The sequence below is a fragment of the Sphaerodactylus townsendi genome, linkage group LG06 (genome assembly GCF_021028975.2).
Source record: "Sphaerodactylus townsendi isolate TG3544 linkage group LG06, MPM_Stown_v2.3, whole genome shotgun sequence".
Classification (NCBI taxonomy): Eukaryota; Metazoa; Chordata; class Lepidosauria; order Squamata; family Sphaerodactylidae; genus Sphaerodactylus; species Sphaerodactylus townsendi.
In genome coordinates, this window is record NC_059430.1 from 30,387,526 (window position 1) to 30,409,523 (window position 21,998).

Here is a 21,998-nt window from a genome sequence, read left to right on the forward strand (position 1 = left end):
CTTAATGTATATTTATGTATAAATGTCTTCCTGTGATTATGCTTTTTAGAATTTGTTTGTTCTGTGGAATTGTAATTGGTTTTCATTGCTTGTTTTGATTAGAATTAATGGAGTACCTTTGAGAGTACTGACAGTCATGTCCACCATAAATGCTATATGTATATTAAGTAGTAATAGCTTTGAAACTTAGAGTGCAACAACTGGAGATGATCATGAACCATTTTGACTATGACAGCTTGCCTATACAGATAAAACGTTCCATATAAGACAGTGATGGCGAACCTTTTTGAGATCGAGTGCCCAAACTGCAACCGAAAACCCATTTATTTATCGCAAAGTGCCAACACGGCAATTTAACCAGAATACAGAGGTTTTAGTTTAGAAAAAACGGTTGGCTCCGAGGTGCGCGTTACTCGGGAGTAAGCTTGGTGGTAGTCGGTAGCTTTGCTTTGAAGCAACCGTGCAACGCTTCGAATGGGTGAATCATGACCCTAGGAGGGTTTAGAACCAAGCCCCATTGTCAGCAACTGAGCTTACTCCCAGGTAAAGGATTGTGCTTTAGTTCTTCCCATGAAAATCAGTGGGGTTTAACAGCACTTAACAGGGTTACCTACACGTCATGCCCAGGGGCCCAGGCCAGCCTAAATGTGTGTGTGTGTGTGTGGGGGGGGTGATTTTCCACTCCCCCATGTGACGAACTCTGTGCATGTGTGCCCACAGAGAGGGCTCTGAGTGCCACCTCTGGCACCCGTGCCATAGGTTCGCCACCACTGATATAAGAAGAGCAAAAAATCTGTGCACCAGCTCACAGGATATTCACATGTGCATCTATTTTACTTTGTTTACATTTACAAGAGGCCTGGGTTTTTGTCACTGGGAAGCCAACGTCAGCTGCAGGGCACATAGGACATTACTAGACGTAACAACTGCACATGATTTTGCACATATTTTCCTGCATGTAAATGCTACTATGTGAGAAACTGGTCATGTTTCAAGCATCCTGCGCTTTTGGATGTCCTGTTTCTCCCCCTTTTGTTTCCTAGTTAAGAATAACTCTTGACCTGGATAGCCGAGACTAGCCCAATCTTGTCAGATTTCAGAAGCTAAGCAGGATCAGCCCTGGTCAGTATATAGATGGGAAACCATCAAGGAAGTCCACAGTTGCAATGCAGAGGCAGGCAATGGAATATCACCTCTGATGGTATCCTGAAAACCCCACAGGGTAATCATAAATCAGCTGTGTCTCAATGGCAAAAAGACAAGTTAAGAACAAACATGTATGTCCCCCTTTTCAGGAAGTGAAAGAAATCTACTTCACTAAAATCTAGTAGCTCCTACACACCATTTAAAAAACAAGATGGGTGGGAGTTGGTGGTAATGTTAAATGCGACTTAGAACCTAAGTCTGTCTCCCCAAACCAAAACTCCTGAGTGTAAAAACTGCCTGACGAGCTATACTTACCAGGAGACCTTGTAAGCCCCAAGGTCTTCTGGGAACTGTAGTTCCTCAGGCAATTTTTAGCCTGAACTGTAAATAGGCCACTTTTTTCAGCCTCAAAAAGTACTTTAAAAAGAAAAGGAACCTAGGTAAGTGTGGGAAGGCAGCGTGGGGAAAAGGGGGGGCATGAGGAAAAGGGGGAGGGGCCAGGGGCAATTTTCCGCCCCCCAGGCATACGCCCAGTGCACGACGCACTCCCCGCTCCCTTGGCACTCCGCCACTGGAGTAGACCTGCTTAAACTTGCTTCCCATGTGACCCAAATTGAGCCAATTGAGCCAGTGAAGAATACATGAATGAGACAAGAATACAGCCCACTATCACATATTCATGTTCCAGAATTAATAGGAGTCTAATCTACAAGATTAGCATTGCAATGCCAAATTATGACCTACAGAATTTAGCAAAAATAATAATCTTGTAGCACCTTAAAATCCAACAAGCTGAAGTTTTTGTGTATATTTCATAAAGTGTTTTTGATAAATATGTGGTGATTTTTTAAAACTGCTATGCTAATTTCCATTACCAACTTAAATCTTCTCTGTTTAGTATTTTCAGCATAACATATAGGTACCTGTTACAAACACTGTGAATTTTACTGTAGTTGTTGATCAATAATGACTTGTACAGAATAGGAGGTGGGAGTCTATGGAATTGGTCTAGCAATCCATGATGGCGAACCTATGGCACTCCAGATGTTCATGGACTACAATTCCCATCAGCCCCTGCCAGCATGGCCCATGAACATTTGGAGTGCCATAGGTTCGCCACCACTTATCAAGATTACATTATGTGAAGCATTTTTGAAGGAACAAATTATTATTCCATCTAAGTTGAATGGAAGATTTTCTATCAAAGCTGGTTTGGCCAGGATTGCAACCTTTATTATTAGACCAGAACCTAGGCAGCATGTAATCAACAATTAAACACATAAAGGACTGAAATAAAACAAAAGTTAGATAAGTTATTGAGAATTGTTCTGTCTTTCCATATTTGTTTCATGATAGAACAGGGAGTTGCTTGGTAAAGCTGCTGTTTCATTACTCATTTGTAATCGGTCTTGAGTGACAACAGACATGCCATTTTAAGAGGCAGCATGGGCAATTTGTTGCCATCACTGCCATCAGCAAAGCATTTGTACATTTTTCCTTCTGAAGAGGGAGCCAGCTCTGGCAGATTTTGCAGACTGTTCATAGGTGACTATTGGCTAATGCCTGTGAGATCACCAACCCATCTTCTCCACCTCATCAGTTTTTCTACTGACTGAAATATTTTCAGGTAAGTTGAATGAGGGTGTGTCATTTTTGTCATAGTTTAACAGCCTACTAGACACTTGGAGAGGTAAGAAATACCCAGACTGTTGGCACGAGGACTCTATGACTCATTGATTCCTTTTTGAGTCCAACTGCTCTTAAAATGCAAGTTCCACTGGTCCTTGACACTATGGACTCTAAACCTTGACAACACACACCTAGATTTACGGCTCATCAACAAATTGCAATAGCTGTCATGAGCCAGGTTGTACATAGTCTTCCGTCTACTGGGAACAAGGGGGAGGATTGGTTTAGTATTGCTGCAGCTCGACAGCTGAGCAGTTAGTTCCTTATGTGAGAATGGAAAACAAGGTCAAAGATCAGCAGGGGAAAAACCGTTTTGGGGGCTCTGTTCAGAGTGCAAAGCATAATTGGTGGCGAGCCAAGTTTGATAAATAAAGAATTTGATAAATTGAGCGTTAAGAAGAACAAGACAAGCACATAGGAAGCAGGACAAAAGCAAGAGGGCAAAGAACAGCAGCCGGAGTTGCCACGATTTACCACGAGCCTGCAACAGAAAAGCATGGGAAGCTTTTCTGAATGCTTACCTGCATGCTAGGAAAAGGCTCTGCACAAGCTGTATGTATAACATTTCCAGGAGGCTGCACAGAGGGGTTTACTGATAAAAGAACTGATTCCCAGAAGTAGCTGGTGGTCTTGGGTACTGGATGAACGAATAGCAGGGGAAAGCTGGTGTGTTTGTTTCTTGGAAGCCAAGGTCTGATTTGACCCATTTTTTAGGCATCACCTGGTAGCTCCACCATCATTGTAACTGTATAAATAAATAAATATGTTTACACAAAGGGAAACACTCTGCGGCTCAAGTTCTTTCTTCCTGGGAGGAAACTGACTCTGGAAAAGCTACTCTGAGGCCGATCATACACTGCTGCTCTCTGGTGCAGCAAGGAATTTTTTTTTTTTATGATAGAAATTTGTGTACAGACATGCTTACATTATGGCGCCAAAGATCTCGAAAACCCCATAGTTAATCAGAGCAGGGAAACCCCAATGTTTGCTCTGTGAAAGAGGGACAGAGAAGAACTGTGTGAGGACAGACAGAGAAAGAGAGAAGGGGGAGCAGCACCAGAAAGGGAGAGCTGGGAGAGAACAGAGAGAATAGAGAGAATGATCCCATGGGAGGGGAAAGTAGCCTGCCAGCACTCCACCAAGGCAAGTCCGCAGTGAGCCTGTATTAACTTTAGGTGAGATTCTTGAGTGTGCATATGTTTCTCCTGCTCCCAAACTCATCATGCTGCAGGTGAGAGAATCCCTGCATTTTCCAAAAGTAGGAAAAGTGTGAATTTTCCCCTGCTTCCACAGGGAAAGCAAAGGGGGTGACCATACAACACTCTCACTTCAGGTCTTCTTGTTCCTCCCTACCTTCCCCTGCTCTAGTTCCACCATTTCAGATCAATTAGAAGGGCTTTTTTTTTTGTTTGGTTAGCAGTCTCTCAATGGAGCAAAGGACCCTGCCAGCAAAGTAATAGTAGATTAAAGTCAGCAAAGCAAAAAGAAGTAGCAGGCAACGGGAACAAGAAGTGGAAAATGGGCAGTAGTTGCGCCATACAGAGCAATCTGAAGGGCTTCCCTTTAAACATTCTTAACATTAACATTAGCAATTGGAATTGATCACTGGACCTTCTTGAATCCAAGAAAATAACACTGGATCCGTGATGGGAGACCAACAAACAAAAGGTGCTAAAAGGGAGGCAGTGAGGAAGCAGGCAAGGCAAAGGAGAGTGGACAAAATGGCAGATAAGATTGGCTCGACTAGGAAGACTTTGCAGCAGGGGGTTCCTCTAAACATGGAAAACTGTGTGGAAACCCTGCTCCAAAGCACACAGCCACACTGCAAACAGTAAGTGCACAAAGGGCCTTGCTTTCTCACTGAGTACCTTCCATCTTTCCCTTGCATGACCTGCCAGAACTGAAGACAAACATCTTCAATTATCACTGATTTATTGTGGTATCGAACTATGGACATATTAACAAGTGTGTGTGTGTGTCCTTTCCTAGTATGTGTATCCTTTCCTAGTAATCAAGTGTACAGTCTTAAGTAGAGTTACACCCTTCTATGCTCATTGGCTTAAATGGACTTCGAAGATGTAGGTGTGTTCAGAATAGCACTACTGTGGATGTATTCAATGTGGCTAGCCCCAGAGAAAATGCAGCAGGCTGTACAAGAATGTCAGGTTATTTTAAAGGACAGGCCTACACATGCACAGCAAGTATTGTATTCTGGTGGTCCAAAGATCTGCCAGCCCTGAGATAACCTTTGGCGCTTGTTAGCTGTCTGAAGTGCTTCACAGTAGAGACAATTGTCCACTGACTGCCCAGTTCAGTTTACGAACTCAGGTATCCTGAATGACAAGAGGAACCACTATACACAAAGAGGTGTTGTGTGCATGGTTTCTCACCAGCTGACAGGCTGCTGTATATGTATAGCTTGGTGATTTTATTTCACATCCACATGTACGTGCGTGCATGCATCCCCCCCCCCCCCACGCAGCAATGCTTATGCATGGCTGGATCTGGGCCTTAATGTTTCCAGGAACCATTTCAGGTACAGCTGTCAACTCCAGGTAGGGAAATTCTTTGTGATTTGGGAATGGAGCCAGGGGGAGATGGGATTTGGAGAAGAACTTCACCAGGGTATAATACCATAGTATCTACCCTTGAAAGCTGCAATTTTCTCTGGGGGAAACTGATTGCTGTAATCTGGAGATCAGCTGTAATGACTGCATCTAACTTCCGGAAGATCCAAGGATAATGCTGGGAAAGGGTTAAGGAGGTGAGTCTTTGCCTCAGAGGCAGGTGATGATTATCCCAGCAGGAAAAAGTGAGGCCCGGGAGGCGGTGCTTTCTGGGCTGAATGGGCGAAAGAGCTGATCAGAAGAGACTGGAGAGAGGCTGTCGGTTTCTTTTTCTAGTTCCTGGTGGAGTTTAACCTGTAGTGCAGACAAAAAAAAATGGAATGTTGATGTTCTGCATTGTGGGAGCTTCCATGTGGAATGCCGCCTGTAAAGATGAGCTGTTGAACGTTCATTTCCTTGTTTTTTCTTGGTAGTAGTTTTTCCTGCCCTTTGTTTTAAAAATGGTCTCTGTGTTAAACTTCTTAACCGTTGTTGGCCTGAAGCTATGAATAAGGCTTGTTTGGAACAGAGTAATTTCACAGAGAATAACTTTTTTTTTTGCTTTTGCGAAAGAGTCACTACTCGATTTCTCTACGGATTGCTAGAGGTAAGAGCTGTTTGACAAATGCCTCTTAGCTGTGTGCTCTTAAGGATCTGACAAAAGTACTGTTTTAAAGCTTGTTTGTCTTTACGGTTCTGCTACGGGAGCAACCGAACAGTTTAGAGAGACAGCTGTGGGAGAGGGGGGAGGGGACTATGAGGAGTCCTTATTTTATGCAGGAATTTCCCGTTACCTTTCATGTAATACTGTCAATATACATGATTAATTCTTGTCTACCAGGAAACAGATCCCCAGAGACGGAGAGAGGGAAAACTGCTGTCCTCCCCTGCCCCACCTCGGAATGCCCCCAGAACCCCCCCGCCATGGCCCCGCCACAGCCTGGCCATGCCTCCACTGCGGCTCCGCCCGGGGCATTGAACCCCCCTTCCCTTGGGCACTACACCACTGCAGATCCCTGCTCAGTGTAGTAACAGGATACTTGTTCAGTCAGATGTTCAGCTTCTTAAAAAGGGCAATGGTACCTTATTCCACCACATTCAGACATGACCATAAAACAAGGTTATAGTAGAGTACGTGAACAAATCCTTTCCCATCTGGCTTTGCCTCCACTCCTTTCTTCTCTTGTCTTCTGCACTGTCCTCTCTGTCTATTTGTGAAGTCTCCATTGATTTGCACAACTGGAACAGTTCCTGGAACAGGGTGTGTTAAAACCGAAAAGGTCCAAAAATAACTGAACAGTCAGTTTAGGAACCTTCCAGATTAAATTATACAGAACACTCCTAGAAACTACAGCTGATTTGAGCCATCTGGCTCTGCCATTTGCTCTGTTAGTCACTTTCCTGCTCTGCAGAGACCATCTGCCCTGTTGTTTCCTTCTCTCTTTCTGGACAATCTCTCTGCTAGTGTCTTTTCTGTTTACACCACACTCGTGTATCCTGATCTGACAGCTCTTTCTTTCCTACCTTCCGCTTGCTGCTTAGCACTTCCCTCCTCTGCTCCAAGCTAAACTCTTTAAATTACTTTCCTGCTATCCTGAGTCTCCTTTTCCAGTTCCTGGTTGCAGGGTCTGGCAGAATGGGCCTGTCTGATTGGCTGGTCCCATTCCACCCCTTACCCTCTTCCAAGGGTTCCCATCTCCTCCTGGAGTGATCCCCCCTCTGTCTGGTAACAGCTGCTACCACCTGATCGTTGTGGAAAGTACCCACCTGGAGGGTCAGGATCCGCCAGCTTCCCTTCCAATGGATGGATTATTGGAAAATGGATGGATAATATGGATTATTATATATGTGGAAAAGAGACCTTGCTTGCTTACCAGTATCCCAACCAACAACGTTCTGGGAGGGTGCTATTTGGCCTCTTGGATATGCCCAAACACTTCTGCTTTCTTAAACAGGGTCTGTCCCAGGGTTGCCCTGCTATTTTTCCCTTGCCCCGTGACTTTCAAAAATTGCCAAATTGGCGGTTCTTTTTAAATGCCCCTGTGTGACACCACAGAAGCAGACCCAGTATATTTTCCCGGCCTTGCCACTTCCTCCCACTTCCTCTGTCTCCCCGTCATCAATCAGCAACCATGGGTGTTCTGTCTTGGGGGGGGGGGGCGGGCGTTGGAGGAGGCAGCGCTTCCCAATCCAGCCACACAAAACCCTGGAAATGCCTCCTGCACAAAGCAGCCAGTGTTTTCCATTGGCGCTGCCCCCCCCCCACCCACATATACAAAAACACAGGCAGCTCAAGTGAACCAAGAGCATCCCCAGCCAATCCCAAAGTAAGGAAGAAGCAAGCCTGCAAGACCATTGTGTATGGGGGGTGGGGAATTTCAGTTATTGAGGGAATTGGTCCATTTTGTAATGAAACCTGCATGTGTATGGTCCTGGCTCTTTTGAGGAAGGGCAATACAACATTTATAGATGGGAAAGATACAGTGGTTCCTCATGCCAACCAACATTTTCTCTGCCATAATTTCTTTCAGGTTACTTCGGCTCTTTCACTGGAACCCTCAAAAGCCAAGAAACTCGTCAACTCCAATAAGATTGTGTGTTTTGGTTTGCATTTTAGGTTTAAAGTCTGGATTGGCAGCTTTCTCGTAACCCTTTCCCATGTGCTTGCTGCGGTTCAGGATTTCTTTAGACCATGACTGGAGCTAGGAGGCAAGGCTGACACTTTTGGTCATGCGTTTGGATTCTATTGTCCGAATAGAATTCCTTTGGTATTGGCTGGATGGTACTGGCCACTGGATTGAATATGGCAAAAAGGTGAGCTGGGGACACAAATCCGGGTAGTTTTCATGCAGCGATATTTTAGTTACAAAACATCTTACGCAAATTTTGAAAATGTCTTCCCATTCAAAGAATGCAGAAAGCCGTGCATGTTGACTGAGGCTGCTTTCTAGCACGTTTCATGGACATTCACAATCATTTGCAAGTGGATTTTGCTGTTTCACACAGGAAAGTACAGTTGTAAACAACTGCTGAATGGTGTTGAAAGGGTATGAAAGTAGCCTGAATCATAAACAATGCAAATACAGATTTTTTTTGTTTGGTGCCCCGGCTCTAGAGAGTCCTTCTCATAAGCCTCTGCATTGGGTTAGATGTGGCCTAAGCAAATCCTTTTAATTAACTGGCTATGTGGCAAAGCCCTGCTGGGATTCCTGTGTTTCTTGCCACATCCGTCTGTGCTTGAAATGTAACCTCCTCATGTAATGAGCAAGTGGGAAGAAAAGGCTAGTAATAAGCGGCTGAGTAGTGTCAGAAACTGGAGAAAAGGTTCCATACCAGTCAGGTATCCTTTGAATCAAGGGTTTTCCAGTCTGAAATGGCCCCCAAAAGCTGTTTGCCCCACTGTGGCAAATGCACAGTTAACTTGCTAGGTGAGGCAAATAGCATATCCATGGGGCTATTTCTGATCAGAAAATGGAATTTCAGGGGGAGGAGGAAAGACATAAACTCTCCTCTCCTTGTTCTGGAGCAGGTGATTCCCAGGGGTGGGTCGGAATTTCCAGATTGTTCCTTCTTCCTGTGACTTGTTGCAGGCCACCTGCTTGTTAAGTTTAATCTTTACATTATCTCTCAAAAAGGGAGAACAGACTTTCCTTTAAGATCTCAACAGAGGCTTAGTTCGCTGGAAGAATGTCTACCGGAGGCAGAGCTTCATCTGTGGTAGCACCCCCAATTTTGAAACATTCTCACTAAGTATATTTCCAGGCACCTACTTAGTTTTCTGAAGGTGTCATTTTTATTTTTTTAAAAAAATTCACTGAGATGGCATTTGATCGCTGTTCGATTTGACGGTTATCTTATTGTTGCCTGCTTGATTTGCTCTTTTTGTGGAAGAGCTGTTCTGGCTACCTCGAAGACCTTTACTGGGTGTTTTAATAAATAGTATTTCAAGACAGGGTGGCTTGAAGCAACCTGATGGGACTTCCTGATGCACAGCTTGTATATTTGTTTTACCTCTGGTCAGTTACCGTGCATGGTGGCTTAGGGCTGTCGTCTGTTGCACATTGTAGAATTACAACAACCAAAAGTAACAATGTGATTTTTGTTGTTGTCCCACTCCCTCTCCCCACTCCTGCATTTCATTGCAGCATTCAGAACACTGTCCTGCCACGGTATCCTCTTCTGACTTGGAGGCTGCTTTTCTAGCTGACCAAAGAGGCATTGTATTTTTTCGTGCAGGGTCTCAGCTGTATGAACTCAACTTCCGAGGTAGTGTGTGTGTCTCTGTGTGCTAATGATTATCAGTTACTCTTACCTCTGTATTGTTCCTTCAAATAATGTCTCTTGAACTACCAGCCATGGAATACCAGCCATGGACATAATTTCCTCCATTTTAATCCTCACAATATTCCTACAGAGTAGGTTAAACTGAGAGGAGGTGCCTGGTCCAAGGCACTGAGCTTCTTGGCTACTGTTTCTCCCTGGTCCTGATCTGACACTCTGTGCTTCATCACCCTTCTCATGAAAGCTCTGTGCTATGTAGAGATTTGCATCTCTGGCCTCCCCCTTCTTGGTGCAGGGGTTAAGAGCAGTGGACTCTAATCTGGAGGACTGGATTTGATTCCTCACTCTTCCACATGAGCAGTGGATTCTGGTGAACCAGGTTTTCTTTCCCACTCCTACACATAATGCCTGCTGGGTGACTTTGGGGTAGTCACAGTTCTCTTAGGACTCTCTCAGCCCCACCTACCTCACAAGATTTCTGTTGTGGGGAGGGGAAAGGAAGGTGATTGTAAGCAACATTGAGACTCCTTATGGTTGAGAAGGGGAGGGTGTAAATCCAAACCATGGTCCAGATGTCATGAGAAAGCAAGCTTTATATTGTTCCGTAATGCTCTGCATTTAAAAGACTTGTCATTTGGTGCCAGAGGTGGGTTGTTTAGTGTTAATCCTTGCTGTTTTTCCTCCAGACATGGTCCAGAGAAACCTGTACTATCGAACCCAGAGAAAAGTCTGTCGATGGCCCAGACTTGTGTTTTTTGGAGGTGAACAAACACATGGAAAGGGGTAAGGGATATCTTTTTTTGCTCTAATGATAAAGCAGTGTGCATAGAGCAGGGATCTCCAAAGTGGCGCTTGTGGGCCCCATGCTGCCTGCCAACACCATTCCTGGTGCTCTTCAAGTGTCTTTAGAAAGTGAACAGGGCCAGGTGGGGCTTCTGCCCAGCATGACTTCTGATTGGCCAGTTGATTGGCTGGGCAGAGCTTTAGAAACACTGTTTGGGCAGCAGCTGACACCAAAACACAAGGATCTTCACAGTGTGACTGAAGGTAAACTGTAATGGCCATTTTGTGGTGTGCCTACTACACTGTGTCAGAAGTTCAAAGGAACCTGCAGACTCAAAACGGTTGGTGATGCCTGGTGCAAAGGATGCCCTAGAAAAGGACCTTGGCCTTGGGCCATGACAGCGCATCCTGTGCATGCATCAACCAAAAAGGTGTTGCCACAAGCCAAGGGAACAAAAAGAGAGGTTCCCAGAGGCGTAGCAAAGTGGGAAAGTGCCTGGTGCACTTGGGCATCCTCCACCCCTGCCACACTTCCTTCTGCCCCCACCCTGCCCTGGAATGCCCCCGCTCTGCCCCAGAACATCCCCGCCACGCCCCCACAGGATGTGTGCCTGGTGCGTCGTCCCCCCCCCGTCCCCTTGGAGCTACGCCTCTGGAGGTTCCAAAAGGGTTTTCTTCAGAAGTACTGAAAAAGCAATGAGAAAATATCTCAAAACACTGAATAAATGGTAGCAATATAAAGCTATAGGACAAAAATATATTGACTTTCCTAGACACCTCCCCCCTCAACACACAACCTTGACCTGGTTGGGTATGTCCTCCTTACGCTCATAATATGTGCATCCTCTGCCACCAATGTACGACTAGTTGGCCACAACTAGAATTGGGTCATGGATTCCACAGCAGCACAAGTTTTTGATGTTATTTTTCCTGCATGGTAGACTGCAGTTTTTGTTCCTCTGGTTATCCTAAGTCTGCAGAATAGACTCAATGTGTTCTCATGGAAATATCTCTTTGCTCGTTGTTCTGTGTGCTAGATTTCTTGTTCAGTTCTTTCCCCCAGGCAGTCAAAGCAATGCCAGTTCAGTAGGCAAAGTTGGTTGATTTGAAATAATGCTGAGAAGCAATGTGTTGTTGAGACTGTGTCGTAGGGTGCCCAGCTTTTCAGGCGATTGATTGGAATCTGGTAGCACTGAGGTTTTCAGGTATAAGCTTTGGAGAGACAAAGTTTCCATCACTGGATACAAGCTGGAGAGACACAGGACTGAATGGACTTGCAATAAGGATTGCTAAGGACCAGCCCACATTTGATACTCAGAATCTGGGGTTGGGTTGCCAGGTTTGGCTCTTAACAGCAAAAAGCAGTGGCAGGAGGCCCCTGATGTAAATCTGGGTGGGGAAGGGCCTATCTCTGTCCCCTCCCCCCAGCTTTTAAGCAGTCAGCTATGTGGGGGGGGGGGGCGGGGGGGGGTTAAGCATTTTCAGTTTGGCAAGATACAACTAGGTAGAGGAAAGATATTTTAAGAAGGAAAATCCTCTCCCTTTCTTGACTCTGATCTATATTAAGTCCCTGTCGCAGCTAAGATGCATCCTTGGGGCTATCAGGTCTTGGGGTTTTCAAGGTCAGGTCCCTAAATACAAAAGGAGACAAAGACCTGCTCCTTTGCGGGAGAGTGATTTTAGCTAGTGCTGCTCTGCTCATTTCTGCGTGACAGGTTGGTTTTCTATCTCTTTCAACATAGCAGAGCCATGTTCCCTGGTCATGTCTCCAACACAGCTCTTACAAAGCCACAGTGTTTGAGAACAGTCTGTCCAGAGAATGCCACTGTAATGCAATGGGCTTTCTTTCTTGGTCTCATTTTCAGGTGTTTATTGGAATTATCATCTCTTCCCTTCCATTTGTTTCCTTCAAGCTGGGACCACTCCGCACTGCCAGATATAGGCTACAAGGTATTGATATACATCAGAAGCATTGCTTACTTAAAAAAGTTGATGAAGGCAAGTGGGAGAGGTCTGGCTCATGGGGATTTTATCCCATGTCAATTGTCAATATAATAACCACAGCATGGCAGACAGTGGCTTGCTATGGGAAGAGCTCCCTACCTGTAATTCTGTATCAGGCTAGAGCAAGGGTCCCCAGTGTGGTGCCAGTGGGTACCATGCTCCCCACCTACATCTTTTCTGGCGCCTGCCAAGTATTTTTAGGAAGTGAGAAGGGCCAGGTAGGGCTTTTGCCCAGCAAGGCTTCTGATTGACTATTGGAGATTGGAGGTTCAGAAATAACCTTGGACAGAGAGCAATGGAAAGACGACTGAAGTCAGCTACATAAGGACAATTCATTCTTAGATATGTTATTATTTCTGTGTTCACTGATTGTATTTTTAGGAAGGGGCTAACATGGGGGGTATGGTTTATTAAGCTGATTTTAGGATGGTTTTTAGAAGTTTATATTTTTATGGTGCTTTTATGATTGTACCCTGCCCAGGGATTTTGGTGATAAATGGGAAATAGATAGTCTGTGCAGTTTTTTAAAAAAATGTTGCTTTGGCAACAACTGCCACCATATACAAAGATCTAAACTGTGATACTAAAGTTAAGTTGTGGCAATCATTTTGTGACTGGCTCTACCTGCTGCAGAAACCATTTTGTTGCTGTGCCCAGCCTGCCATGTCAGAATTCCAAATGTGCCCATAATTCCAAATGTCCCCTCCCTCACTCCCTCTCCCTTCCTTCCCTCTCCCTCTGCTAGGTTACCACCTCTCCCTCCCTCCCTCCCTCCCTCTCTCTCCCTCAGCTAGGTTGGGTGGGCCATGTCCAGATGCTGAGCCCCCTCCCTCCCTCCCTCCCTTTCTGCTCTTAACCACTATGCTACTGCACCTTCTCATTATGTATCACTCTGTATCACAGTGAGCAGACTTAAAAAACTTGTGGACACCTTGCCTAGTGGTTCGAACCTTGTACACAGAATGGATTGCCTTGAATAGAACACATTCATGAGCTGAGTGCTGTGGGCTGATTCACTTGTTTTATAAGTATGTTAGCCACTGCTCTTAACCACAGGAGCCAGCGTGGTATAGTGGTTTAGAGCAGTAGACTCCAATCTGGAGAACCAGGTTTGATTCCTCACTCCTACACAGGAGCAGAGGACTATTATCTGGTGAACTGGATTTATACGATCTGAAGAGAAACCAGAGTATTATCTGGTGAACTGAATTTGTTTTGTGCTCCTACACATAAAGCTACTGGGTGACCTTGGGCTAGTCACAGTTCTCTCAGGACTCTTTCAGTCCCATCTGCCTCACAAGGTATCTGTTGTGGGGAGGAGAAGGGAAGACAATTGTAAGGTGCTTTGAGCAGCAGTGGTGTAGTGATTAAGAGCAGGTGTACTCTAATCTGGAGGAACCGGGTTTGATTCCCTGCTCTGCTGCTTCAGCTGTGGAGGCTTATCTGGGGAATTCAGATTAGCCTGTGCACTCCAACACATGCCAGCTGGGTGTCCTTGGGCTAGTCACGGTTCTTCTGAGCTCTCTCAGCCCCACCTACCTCACAGGGTGTTTGTTGTGAGGGGGGAAGAGCAAGGAGATTGTCAGCCCCTTTGAGTCTCCTACAGGAGAGAAAGGGGGATATAAATCCAACTCTTCTTCTTCTTCTTTAAAAGGTAGAGAAAAGCAGGATATAAAAGCCAACCCTTTTTCTTCTGTTGGCTTTTGACTTGTATGTGTAGTCTTAGTTAGAATGTGAAAAATGACAAACATGGAGGACTTCACAAGAGATCTTTTATTTGTGCTATTGATTGACATTTAGTTGGTGGCCGTCTCCAATTCTACTAAAGAATATAATGAAATTAAGGAGCTATTTGAGAAGACGATGGAAGGTTTTGTGATCCAGAGGCTCCGAAGGAATCAGAACCCTTCTCTTTGGCAAGTCTTTCAGTGGTTTGTATTAGATCTTTACTTCACAGTGCTCTTGGGATGAATGATAATTTTATGACAATTCAGTCTGGGAAGACTAATAATAATGCACCCATTTCCTTGGCTGCTGTTAACTGGTCTGGATCTGACTAGCTTCTTCTTTTCCTTTCTCCAATAATTTGTGGAAGTTTTACGAAAGCGTCAGGGCTCATGACCTGATGTCCATGTGGCTATGTACAGATAATTTTTTTTCCAGACTAAAATTGGGTAGGATGTTTAAGTTTTTTTTACTCTAGTCAAGTAGATACTGCAAGCTTTAGACGTAATAAAAGGGCTTACACAAATAAAGTTGTACCTTACAATCCATCAGCTGAAAGCATCGATGCCACAAATCTTCCTGGCTCTTCCATCTCTCCCACAGCTATCTGCAATCCTAGGAAGCATTTATTCCTGAGGAACTGCATGGAGTAATAGCCACATGGGGCAGAAGGCCCCATGTAGAGTGAGTGAGGTCACTAGCTCCTGCCTTTTGTGTGAGCATGTCAGGGCTGTGCATTTGTATGCTTTCCGTATAATGTAACAATTGCTGTTTGAACTGCATTCGGTGTGTTCTGTCTTGACCTAAGTTTATGGCTTAATTGCTGTTTCTAGACCAGGGGTAGGGAACCTGCGGCTCTCCAGATGTTCAGGAACTACAATTCCCATCAGCCCCTACCAGCATGGCCAATTGGCCATGCTGACAGAGGCTGATGGGAATTGTAGTTCCTGAACATCTGGAGAGCTGCAGGTTCCCTACCCCTGTTCTAGACAACTAGGCCTCCCCTGACATGTCAGCCCCCTGGAAACAAATAATTGTTACTATCTACCCTGTTTCCCCTAATATAAGACATCCCCGAAAAATAAGACATAGTAGAGGTTTTGCTGAAGTGCGAAATATAAGGCATCCCCCGAAAGTAAGACGTAGCAAAGTTTTTGTTTGGAAGCATGCCCGACAAACAGAACACAGAAAAATAAGACATCCCCTGAAAATAAGACATAGCGCATCTTTGGGAGCAAAAATTAATATAAGACACTCTTATATTCGGGGAAACACAGTAGTTGCTGGGCTGGCAGCCAGGTGGCTCAATGTAGTTATCTGTTACTGGTAGAACAACTTTGGTACTTGGTACAACTGGAAGTAACTATTGCCAGATTTTCTGTTCTGGGAAAATGGGAGGGGGGATTTGTTGGGGATAAATGAGTGCCAATTAACCAGGTTCTTTAGAACTGACTTAAAACATGCATACCTGATCTGCGTATCCATAATAAAGGCTACTGAGCAATATACCAGAGTTTGGTTATTGGAACAAGATTCAAGGATGTAACAGAACAGATCTCTGCTACCAGAAGAGGCTGGAAGGATCCATTAAGCACCCTTCCCCCTCCAACCCACACAGTTATTACTTCTGCAACCATTTAATTAAATATAATGGGGTCAGAAATGGCTGCTACATGGAAGAGCTGAGATGACTGGGGACCCTTGTGCTGGATCCAAGCTCAGCGTGGGAAAGGGATGGAGTTAGAAGGCCAGGATTGGGAACTAGGGTATGGTAGAGCACTGGCAAATACCTAGTCCTAAGTGTTTGGTGGAACTTGGCTCACTTCATGCTGATATAGTCCACTTCTTTTAAATTAGAAGACCTCCTATGTTTAAATTTGGGACATCTTAATAGCTGAAGCTGAACAAATCCATGTCAGATGACCATAAATGTGCCTTCTTGAAAATCTAAGGAGTGCCCTGCTAGATTAGAGCAAAGTCTAGCATTCTTTGGAAGACTCCCAGCAACTCGCAGCAGGCGCAGAGTGGTACAGTAGACATTGACCTGTGATCTGTCGTAGTCTCTCCCCTGCCTAACCAGAACACCAGTGGTGAGATTAAAGTTGTGAATTCTAAATGGAAGGATAAGTCTCAGTCTCTCAGGTGAGCCTTTGCTCCAGAACTGTCTCACAGTGCCCTTGTCAAGTAGAGGCCCTCCAAATCATTCCCTCACCTGTATGGCTGGGTAAGCTAGCTTGGTCACAGAGGAGCAACCCTTGCTATTGCATCTTCCCCAGTGAATGACTCGCAACATCTGTTCCCTAGTTTTCACATGGCATTTGGCTCTTGCAAATGAAACTAAACCATGGTGTATTGCTCCTGAAAATTCTCAGTGTTTGAGTCAATAAGAGAGTGCATAAAATATTTTCCTAAGAGCTGCTTGTTTACTACTTTGAACACAAATTAGTGACCACTGTATTGAATTGCGCTTGCAAATGTGTTGGAAATGCTTCCTGGTTATCTTCAGACTCCGATACAGTTCTCTGCAAGGGCTGGACAACTGAGATCCTCTGTCAGACTAGTTCCAGCTGAGTGTACCCCTACCCATCCCTGTTTCTAATTACTGTTTTAGGTGAAAAGCAAAACAGCAGAACTATATACAAACAAGCCTTTAGGAGAAATGGTATGGGTGTCAATGTCTTTGGGAACCAGTGTTTACTGAAAAGTAGGGCTATATAAATAACCTGGAGGAATGCTCTGTCCAATGAGACTGGGCCTTGCAGGATCTGATGGAATTTTGCAGGGCCTGTACAATAAGGTGACCAGATGGTCACCTTTATAAACCGGGACACGCACGCGCGCACGCGCACAGCTGCAGGAGCGCACAGCCTTCTGGGGTGCTCCCGTTTCCCACCCTGTCACAGGGCGGGAAACGGGAGCACCCCAGAAGGCCACGCGCTCCTGCGGCCATGTGCGCGGGAGGCTGCCGCACTGCCTTATGCCCCAGAAGGCAGTGCAGCAGCCTTCCAAAAATTGGGACACTTGAAAAAACCCGCGGGACGTGGGACAAATTGTTTTAAGGCGGGACTGTCCCGCCAAAAGCGGGACATCTGGTCAGCCTACTGTACAACCAAGTTGTTCCGTCAGGTGTATGCTTGAGGCAGCTACGTTCCCCCCCATCATTTGGCCCCTCCCTTCCCATTCCTCTTCCCATTTGGCATTGAGTTTGAAAGTGTATATTTGTTGCCATTGGATTTTAGATTAGGTTTAAATATTGAGGTATATTGTGGTTTTATTTGATGTATTGTGGAGTTTTGGAAGCTGCCCTGGGCCCACATAAAGCTAATAAACTAAATACATGTTTGTGGTTTTAGTTTCAGTGTTTTTAATGTAGATATTTCTGTTCCTAGGCAGAAAGAACAGATGAAGAAGAAGAATGGAGGGAAAGAGGTAGATGAAAGGCTCTTGTTCCACGGCACCAGTACGTCTCACCTGCATGAGATCTGTGGGCAGAACTTTGACTGGAGGATCTGTGGGACCCATGGAACCTTATATGGAAAAGGTGCTGAAGGGGATGGGTGTTAACAGGGAGCTGCTCAGGATCTTTCTCTTCTGCAGCCAGGCCAAACAGGGAGAATACATCTCTCAGGTCTCAACTCTTACTAGAAATCTCAAAAATGGAAGGTTGATGTTCTGAGACGAACCATTTTCAAGAATTGATGTTTTCCGTGTAAATCTGGGCATAAGCCTGCTTCTCCTCAAGTTGGTCTTTTATTAAGGTCAGATGAACATTGAATATAGGTGAACATTCAGCTGGTCAAATGGCGGTGAAATTTTCGTGAAGCATTAATTTCTTTTCGAACGCTCAAGGAGGATAGTTTTACCAGGTGTGATTCTTGAGCAACTACAAAAACATATTGGCTAACATGTGGAAAAGTACTGTTTTTAAAAAGTTAAATTTTAACTGTTACTTTTTACAATCAATGTGGCTCTTCAATAAATAAAGTTGCCTCGTATTGTGGCAAAGTGCTGATGGCTATAGTCATAAAGCCACCAAGGAAAGGAAGCCACTACCTGGGAACGGGTGCAGTCTGGGCAGTAGCTCAGGAGGCATGTGATATCATAGATTCTGATCCTCCAAGCTGCTAATTCCCCCTGTAGTATGGAGATCACTTGTCGTCCAGGAGAACTTTGGGCTTCACATGGAAGTTACTAACACTAGTAACAGTGTGGTACAGTGGTTACAGTGTTAGATTAGGATTTGGGAAACCCAGGTTCGAAGTCCTGCTTGTCCATGAAGCTTGCTGCATGACCTTGGGCCAGTCACATAATTTCAGCCTGACCTATCTAATAGGGTTGTGAGGCTAAAATGGAGGAGAAGAGAATGACATTCACTGCTTTAGATCCCTGTTGGGAAGAAAGGTGCGGTGTCAATGAACAAATAAATAAGTATGAAATGTGTCATGCAAACAGCAATTTCTGTGAAATGCTGCTCATTATACCTATGCCATTGTGAAGGGGGACACTTGATTTATTTTGATTTGATTTGAATCCTCCCCTTTTCTGGCAGGGCTGGATGCAGGGCAGCTTACAACGCAAAATAAATATGCAAATATAGAAAGAATATATGAATTAAAACTATCATTGTGTTGTCGAAGGCTTTCACGGCCGGAATCTTAGGTTGTGATTGGAGTTAAGGGTGTTCTAGCAGCATTCTCTCCTGACGTTTCGCCTGCATCTGTGGCTGGCATGATCCTCTGAAGATGCCAGCCACAGATGCAGGCGAAACGTCAGGAGAGAATGCTGCTAGAACACGGCCATACAGCCCGGAAACCACACAGCACCCAAAACTATCATTCCTAGTCTAGTCATGCAAGACAGCATCCTCTACTCCACAGCCTCCCGATATAGGTGGAGCTGTAATAAATAAATTAAATTGGGCCAAAGGATTGGTAATGAGGAGACCAACCACATCAGAGAACGTGCAGGTCCAAAAAAGAACAAAAAATAGGAGGGGAGGGAATGGGAGGGGAAAAGAAGGTCTATTAACCATTGAAGCAACAGAGTGCAGTTCTGCTCATCCATAAGCAGCAGAATACAAAATGGCCGAAGTCGAAATAATGACATTTTAATTGTTCACTGCAGTCAAGTATAAATCAATATGATCAGCAGCATGGGGCATTCAATGAACCACAGTTAGCACAATTTGTATACTATAATTGGCAAAATCAACGTGTCAAATGGACACTGGCTTTATATATTAGCTTGAAAAGCATGGCTCTAGTCTAACTGATGTTCTCTTCCCCCAGGAAGTTATTTTGCGAAGGATGCCATTTACTCTCACCGTTACTGCAAGTCAGATTCCCGCTTCCAGATGATGTTTGTAGCTAGAGTTCTAGTCGGAGACTATATTCAAGGGAATGTGGCTTACCTTCGCCCTCCACACAGGCCTGACCAGCGCAACAGCTTTTATGACAGCTGTGTGGATATCCTTCTGGATCCTTCCATTTTTGTCATCTTTGAGAAGCATCAGATTTACCCAGAATACATCATAGAATACAGACAAGCATCCCAGTGCACAATCATGTGAAGTGGCAGCAGTATATCTGCATTTGTATTTTTTCCTCTAAGAGGCATAGATTTTGCATCTTTTTTTATGGACTTAAGAAAATATTTTAATAGACTGTACAGGACTTTTTTTAAAAAAAAAACTTCCATGTCTTATGAGCTTGAAATGCTATTAGTTGGACAACCCAAATCCCTTTTGGAATCATTGGCATTATTTTATGATCAAAAGGGAGTTGGCTGGATTTTTTTTTCTGAACAGAAATAAACTTTAAACTGGTATCTTCATAAATCTGTTTCCTTGTTTTCTGGAGATGAAATCATGAAACGAGGTAATGATGTGTGTGGCCCTTGGCCAATAAGCAGCAGAGTGCTCAGTTTTGTTTTTAAATCCAAGTTGAGTGCTCAGGAGTGTTAAATTCCCGCAGGAGAATCTCCTTAGTTTAAAAACTGAGGAATGGCTGGGCATGTAGTTTTCATAGGGTCTGCTCCAAACAGAAGAAAAGTGGTGTAGATCTGGGTCCAGAAGGTGACTTGAGGAAGTGTGATAACAGTGAATATAAGGCAGCGGTTCTCAACCTGTGGGTTGCGGCCCCTTTGGAGGTCGTACGACCCTTTCACAGAGGTCACCTAAGACTCTCTGCATCAGTGATCTCCATCTGTAAAATGGATAAATATTAGGGTTGGGGGTCACCACAACATGAGGAATACATGAGGTATTAAAGGGTTGCGGCATTAGGAAGGTTGAGAACCACTGATATAAGGAATGTCCTGAGTTAATGCAGATTATAATTGTATGGCTCTATGTAGGTAGGCAGCCAGATATGATCTGGCCTTGACTCATCCCCTGATCAGCTGCAAGATTTTTTCATAGTCTTGGCTTGGTTGCATCTGCAAAGAAGGCACTTAAAATTCCAAAGTTGCCTCTTTAATTAGTGAGTCGGGGACTGCAGTGATGAGGACATAACTTCTGTTGTTAGTTTAATCCATTGAAAAGAGAGTGGCTTTCATGGTTTCTCTTCACCCCTGCATAATGCTGAGGCCTATAGGCATGGTGTTCAATTTGTAGTGGATTGTCCTAGATGCAAAAACGTGCAAGTGGATTAAATGGCAAATAAAAATGGCTCGCAAACAAACCAGCTGCCAACAATGATGACCTGTTAAGTCATTGAGAATAACTGATTGACTTTTCTTTGGTTGGAGACTGACTGTGTGAAAGCTGGCTTTGATTGGTGCTATGTGTTAAGAGTAGGATTCACCATATGCTTTAAAGTGTTAAAAGGCCCCACCTTGAGTTTTCTAGCCTGGCTGGGCATATCTTGACATACATAATAAACACTTATTTCCTGTGCTTTTAGCATCTATTTATATATTTCCTAAGTGTGGCCCCCAGTCTGTGGATATTTAAATCCACAGACCAGGGCCCCACTTACTCCAAACAGAGTTTTCTGCAAAATTGGGAGACCCCCTGAGTTTTATGAGAAGAGACAAAACTCACTGGGGGTGGGTGGGTTAAATCCTGCCAAATACTGCTGCTAAGCTGGAGCAAGGTCCAGCAGTGGCTCCTGCTACTGTTCTCCAGCCATGGCAGCAGCATACACTAGGAGCTGCTCCAGATCTGGCAGCATTGGTGGAGGATTCTGGGAGCTACTCCGGGCTGGGGGAAAGATGGGATTTCTGCCATACTAGTTTTGTGGAGCCCCCACTAATAGCAAAGTTGGCCAAATCTGAGGATGCTTAAATCCAAAGAAAGGAGCAGTAAATGGAGAAGAGGGATCTTTCAACAAACCCCCCAAATTTGCAGAAAAATCTGGAATCTAAAAAAATACATTGGGCAATTTCAAAAACCTCTGAAAATGATAAATGGAGCATCTGTAGCTTTAATAAGTACAGGAGAAGCCCTTCATAGGCTGTTGCTAGTCCACCTCAACAAGCTTGATTACTATCAGTAAAAGGCAGGGGAGCAGCCTGTTTTGACCCTTAAGGGAAATTTCATTGCAGCCAGGCCTGGCAGCTACCACTAGGCAACTTGATACCACACAAATGGCTTAACTCACCCAAGCCTGGCTGCTTGCTGCTGTTCAGCAATAGCCACTCCAATAAAGGCAGTGTTGTGTAGTGGTTACAGTTATGGACTAGGAATGTGAGTTCTCATTCTGTTATGGAAACTAAATGGGTGACCTTGGATCAGTTGTAAATTCTTAACCCACCCTTCTTTAT

The 21,998-nt window shown here is 44.5% G+C and overlaps 1 protein-coding gene across 1 annotated transcript; it reads left to right on the forward strand.

The window, feature by feature from the left end:
- The first annotated feature begins 5,745 nt into the window (after positions 1–5,745).
- LOC125435629 (protein mono-ADP-ribosyltransferase PARP12-like) lies at positions 5,746–20,066 on the forward strand. The gene is made up of 8 exons (XM_048501889.1): positions 5,746–6,048; positions 8,059–8,255; positions 9,587–9,707; positions 10,409–10,505; positions 12,371–12,455; positions 14,310–14,440; positions 17,624–17,775; positions 19,523–20,066. The coding sequence occupies exons 2-8, from the start codon at positions 8,172–8,174 to the stop codon at positions 19,801–19,803; spliced, it is 951 nt and encodes a 316-aa protein (XP_048357846.1). The 5' UTR covers positions 5,746–6,048; positions 8,059–8,171; the 3' UTR covers positions 19,804–20,066.
- The last annotated feature ends 1,932 nt before the right edge of the window (positions 20,067–21,998 follow it).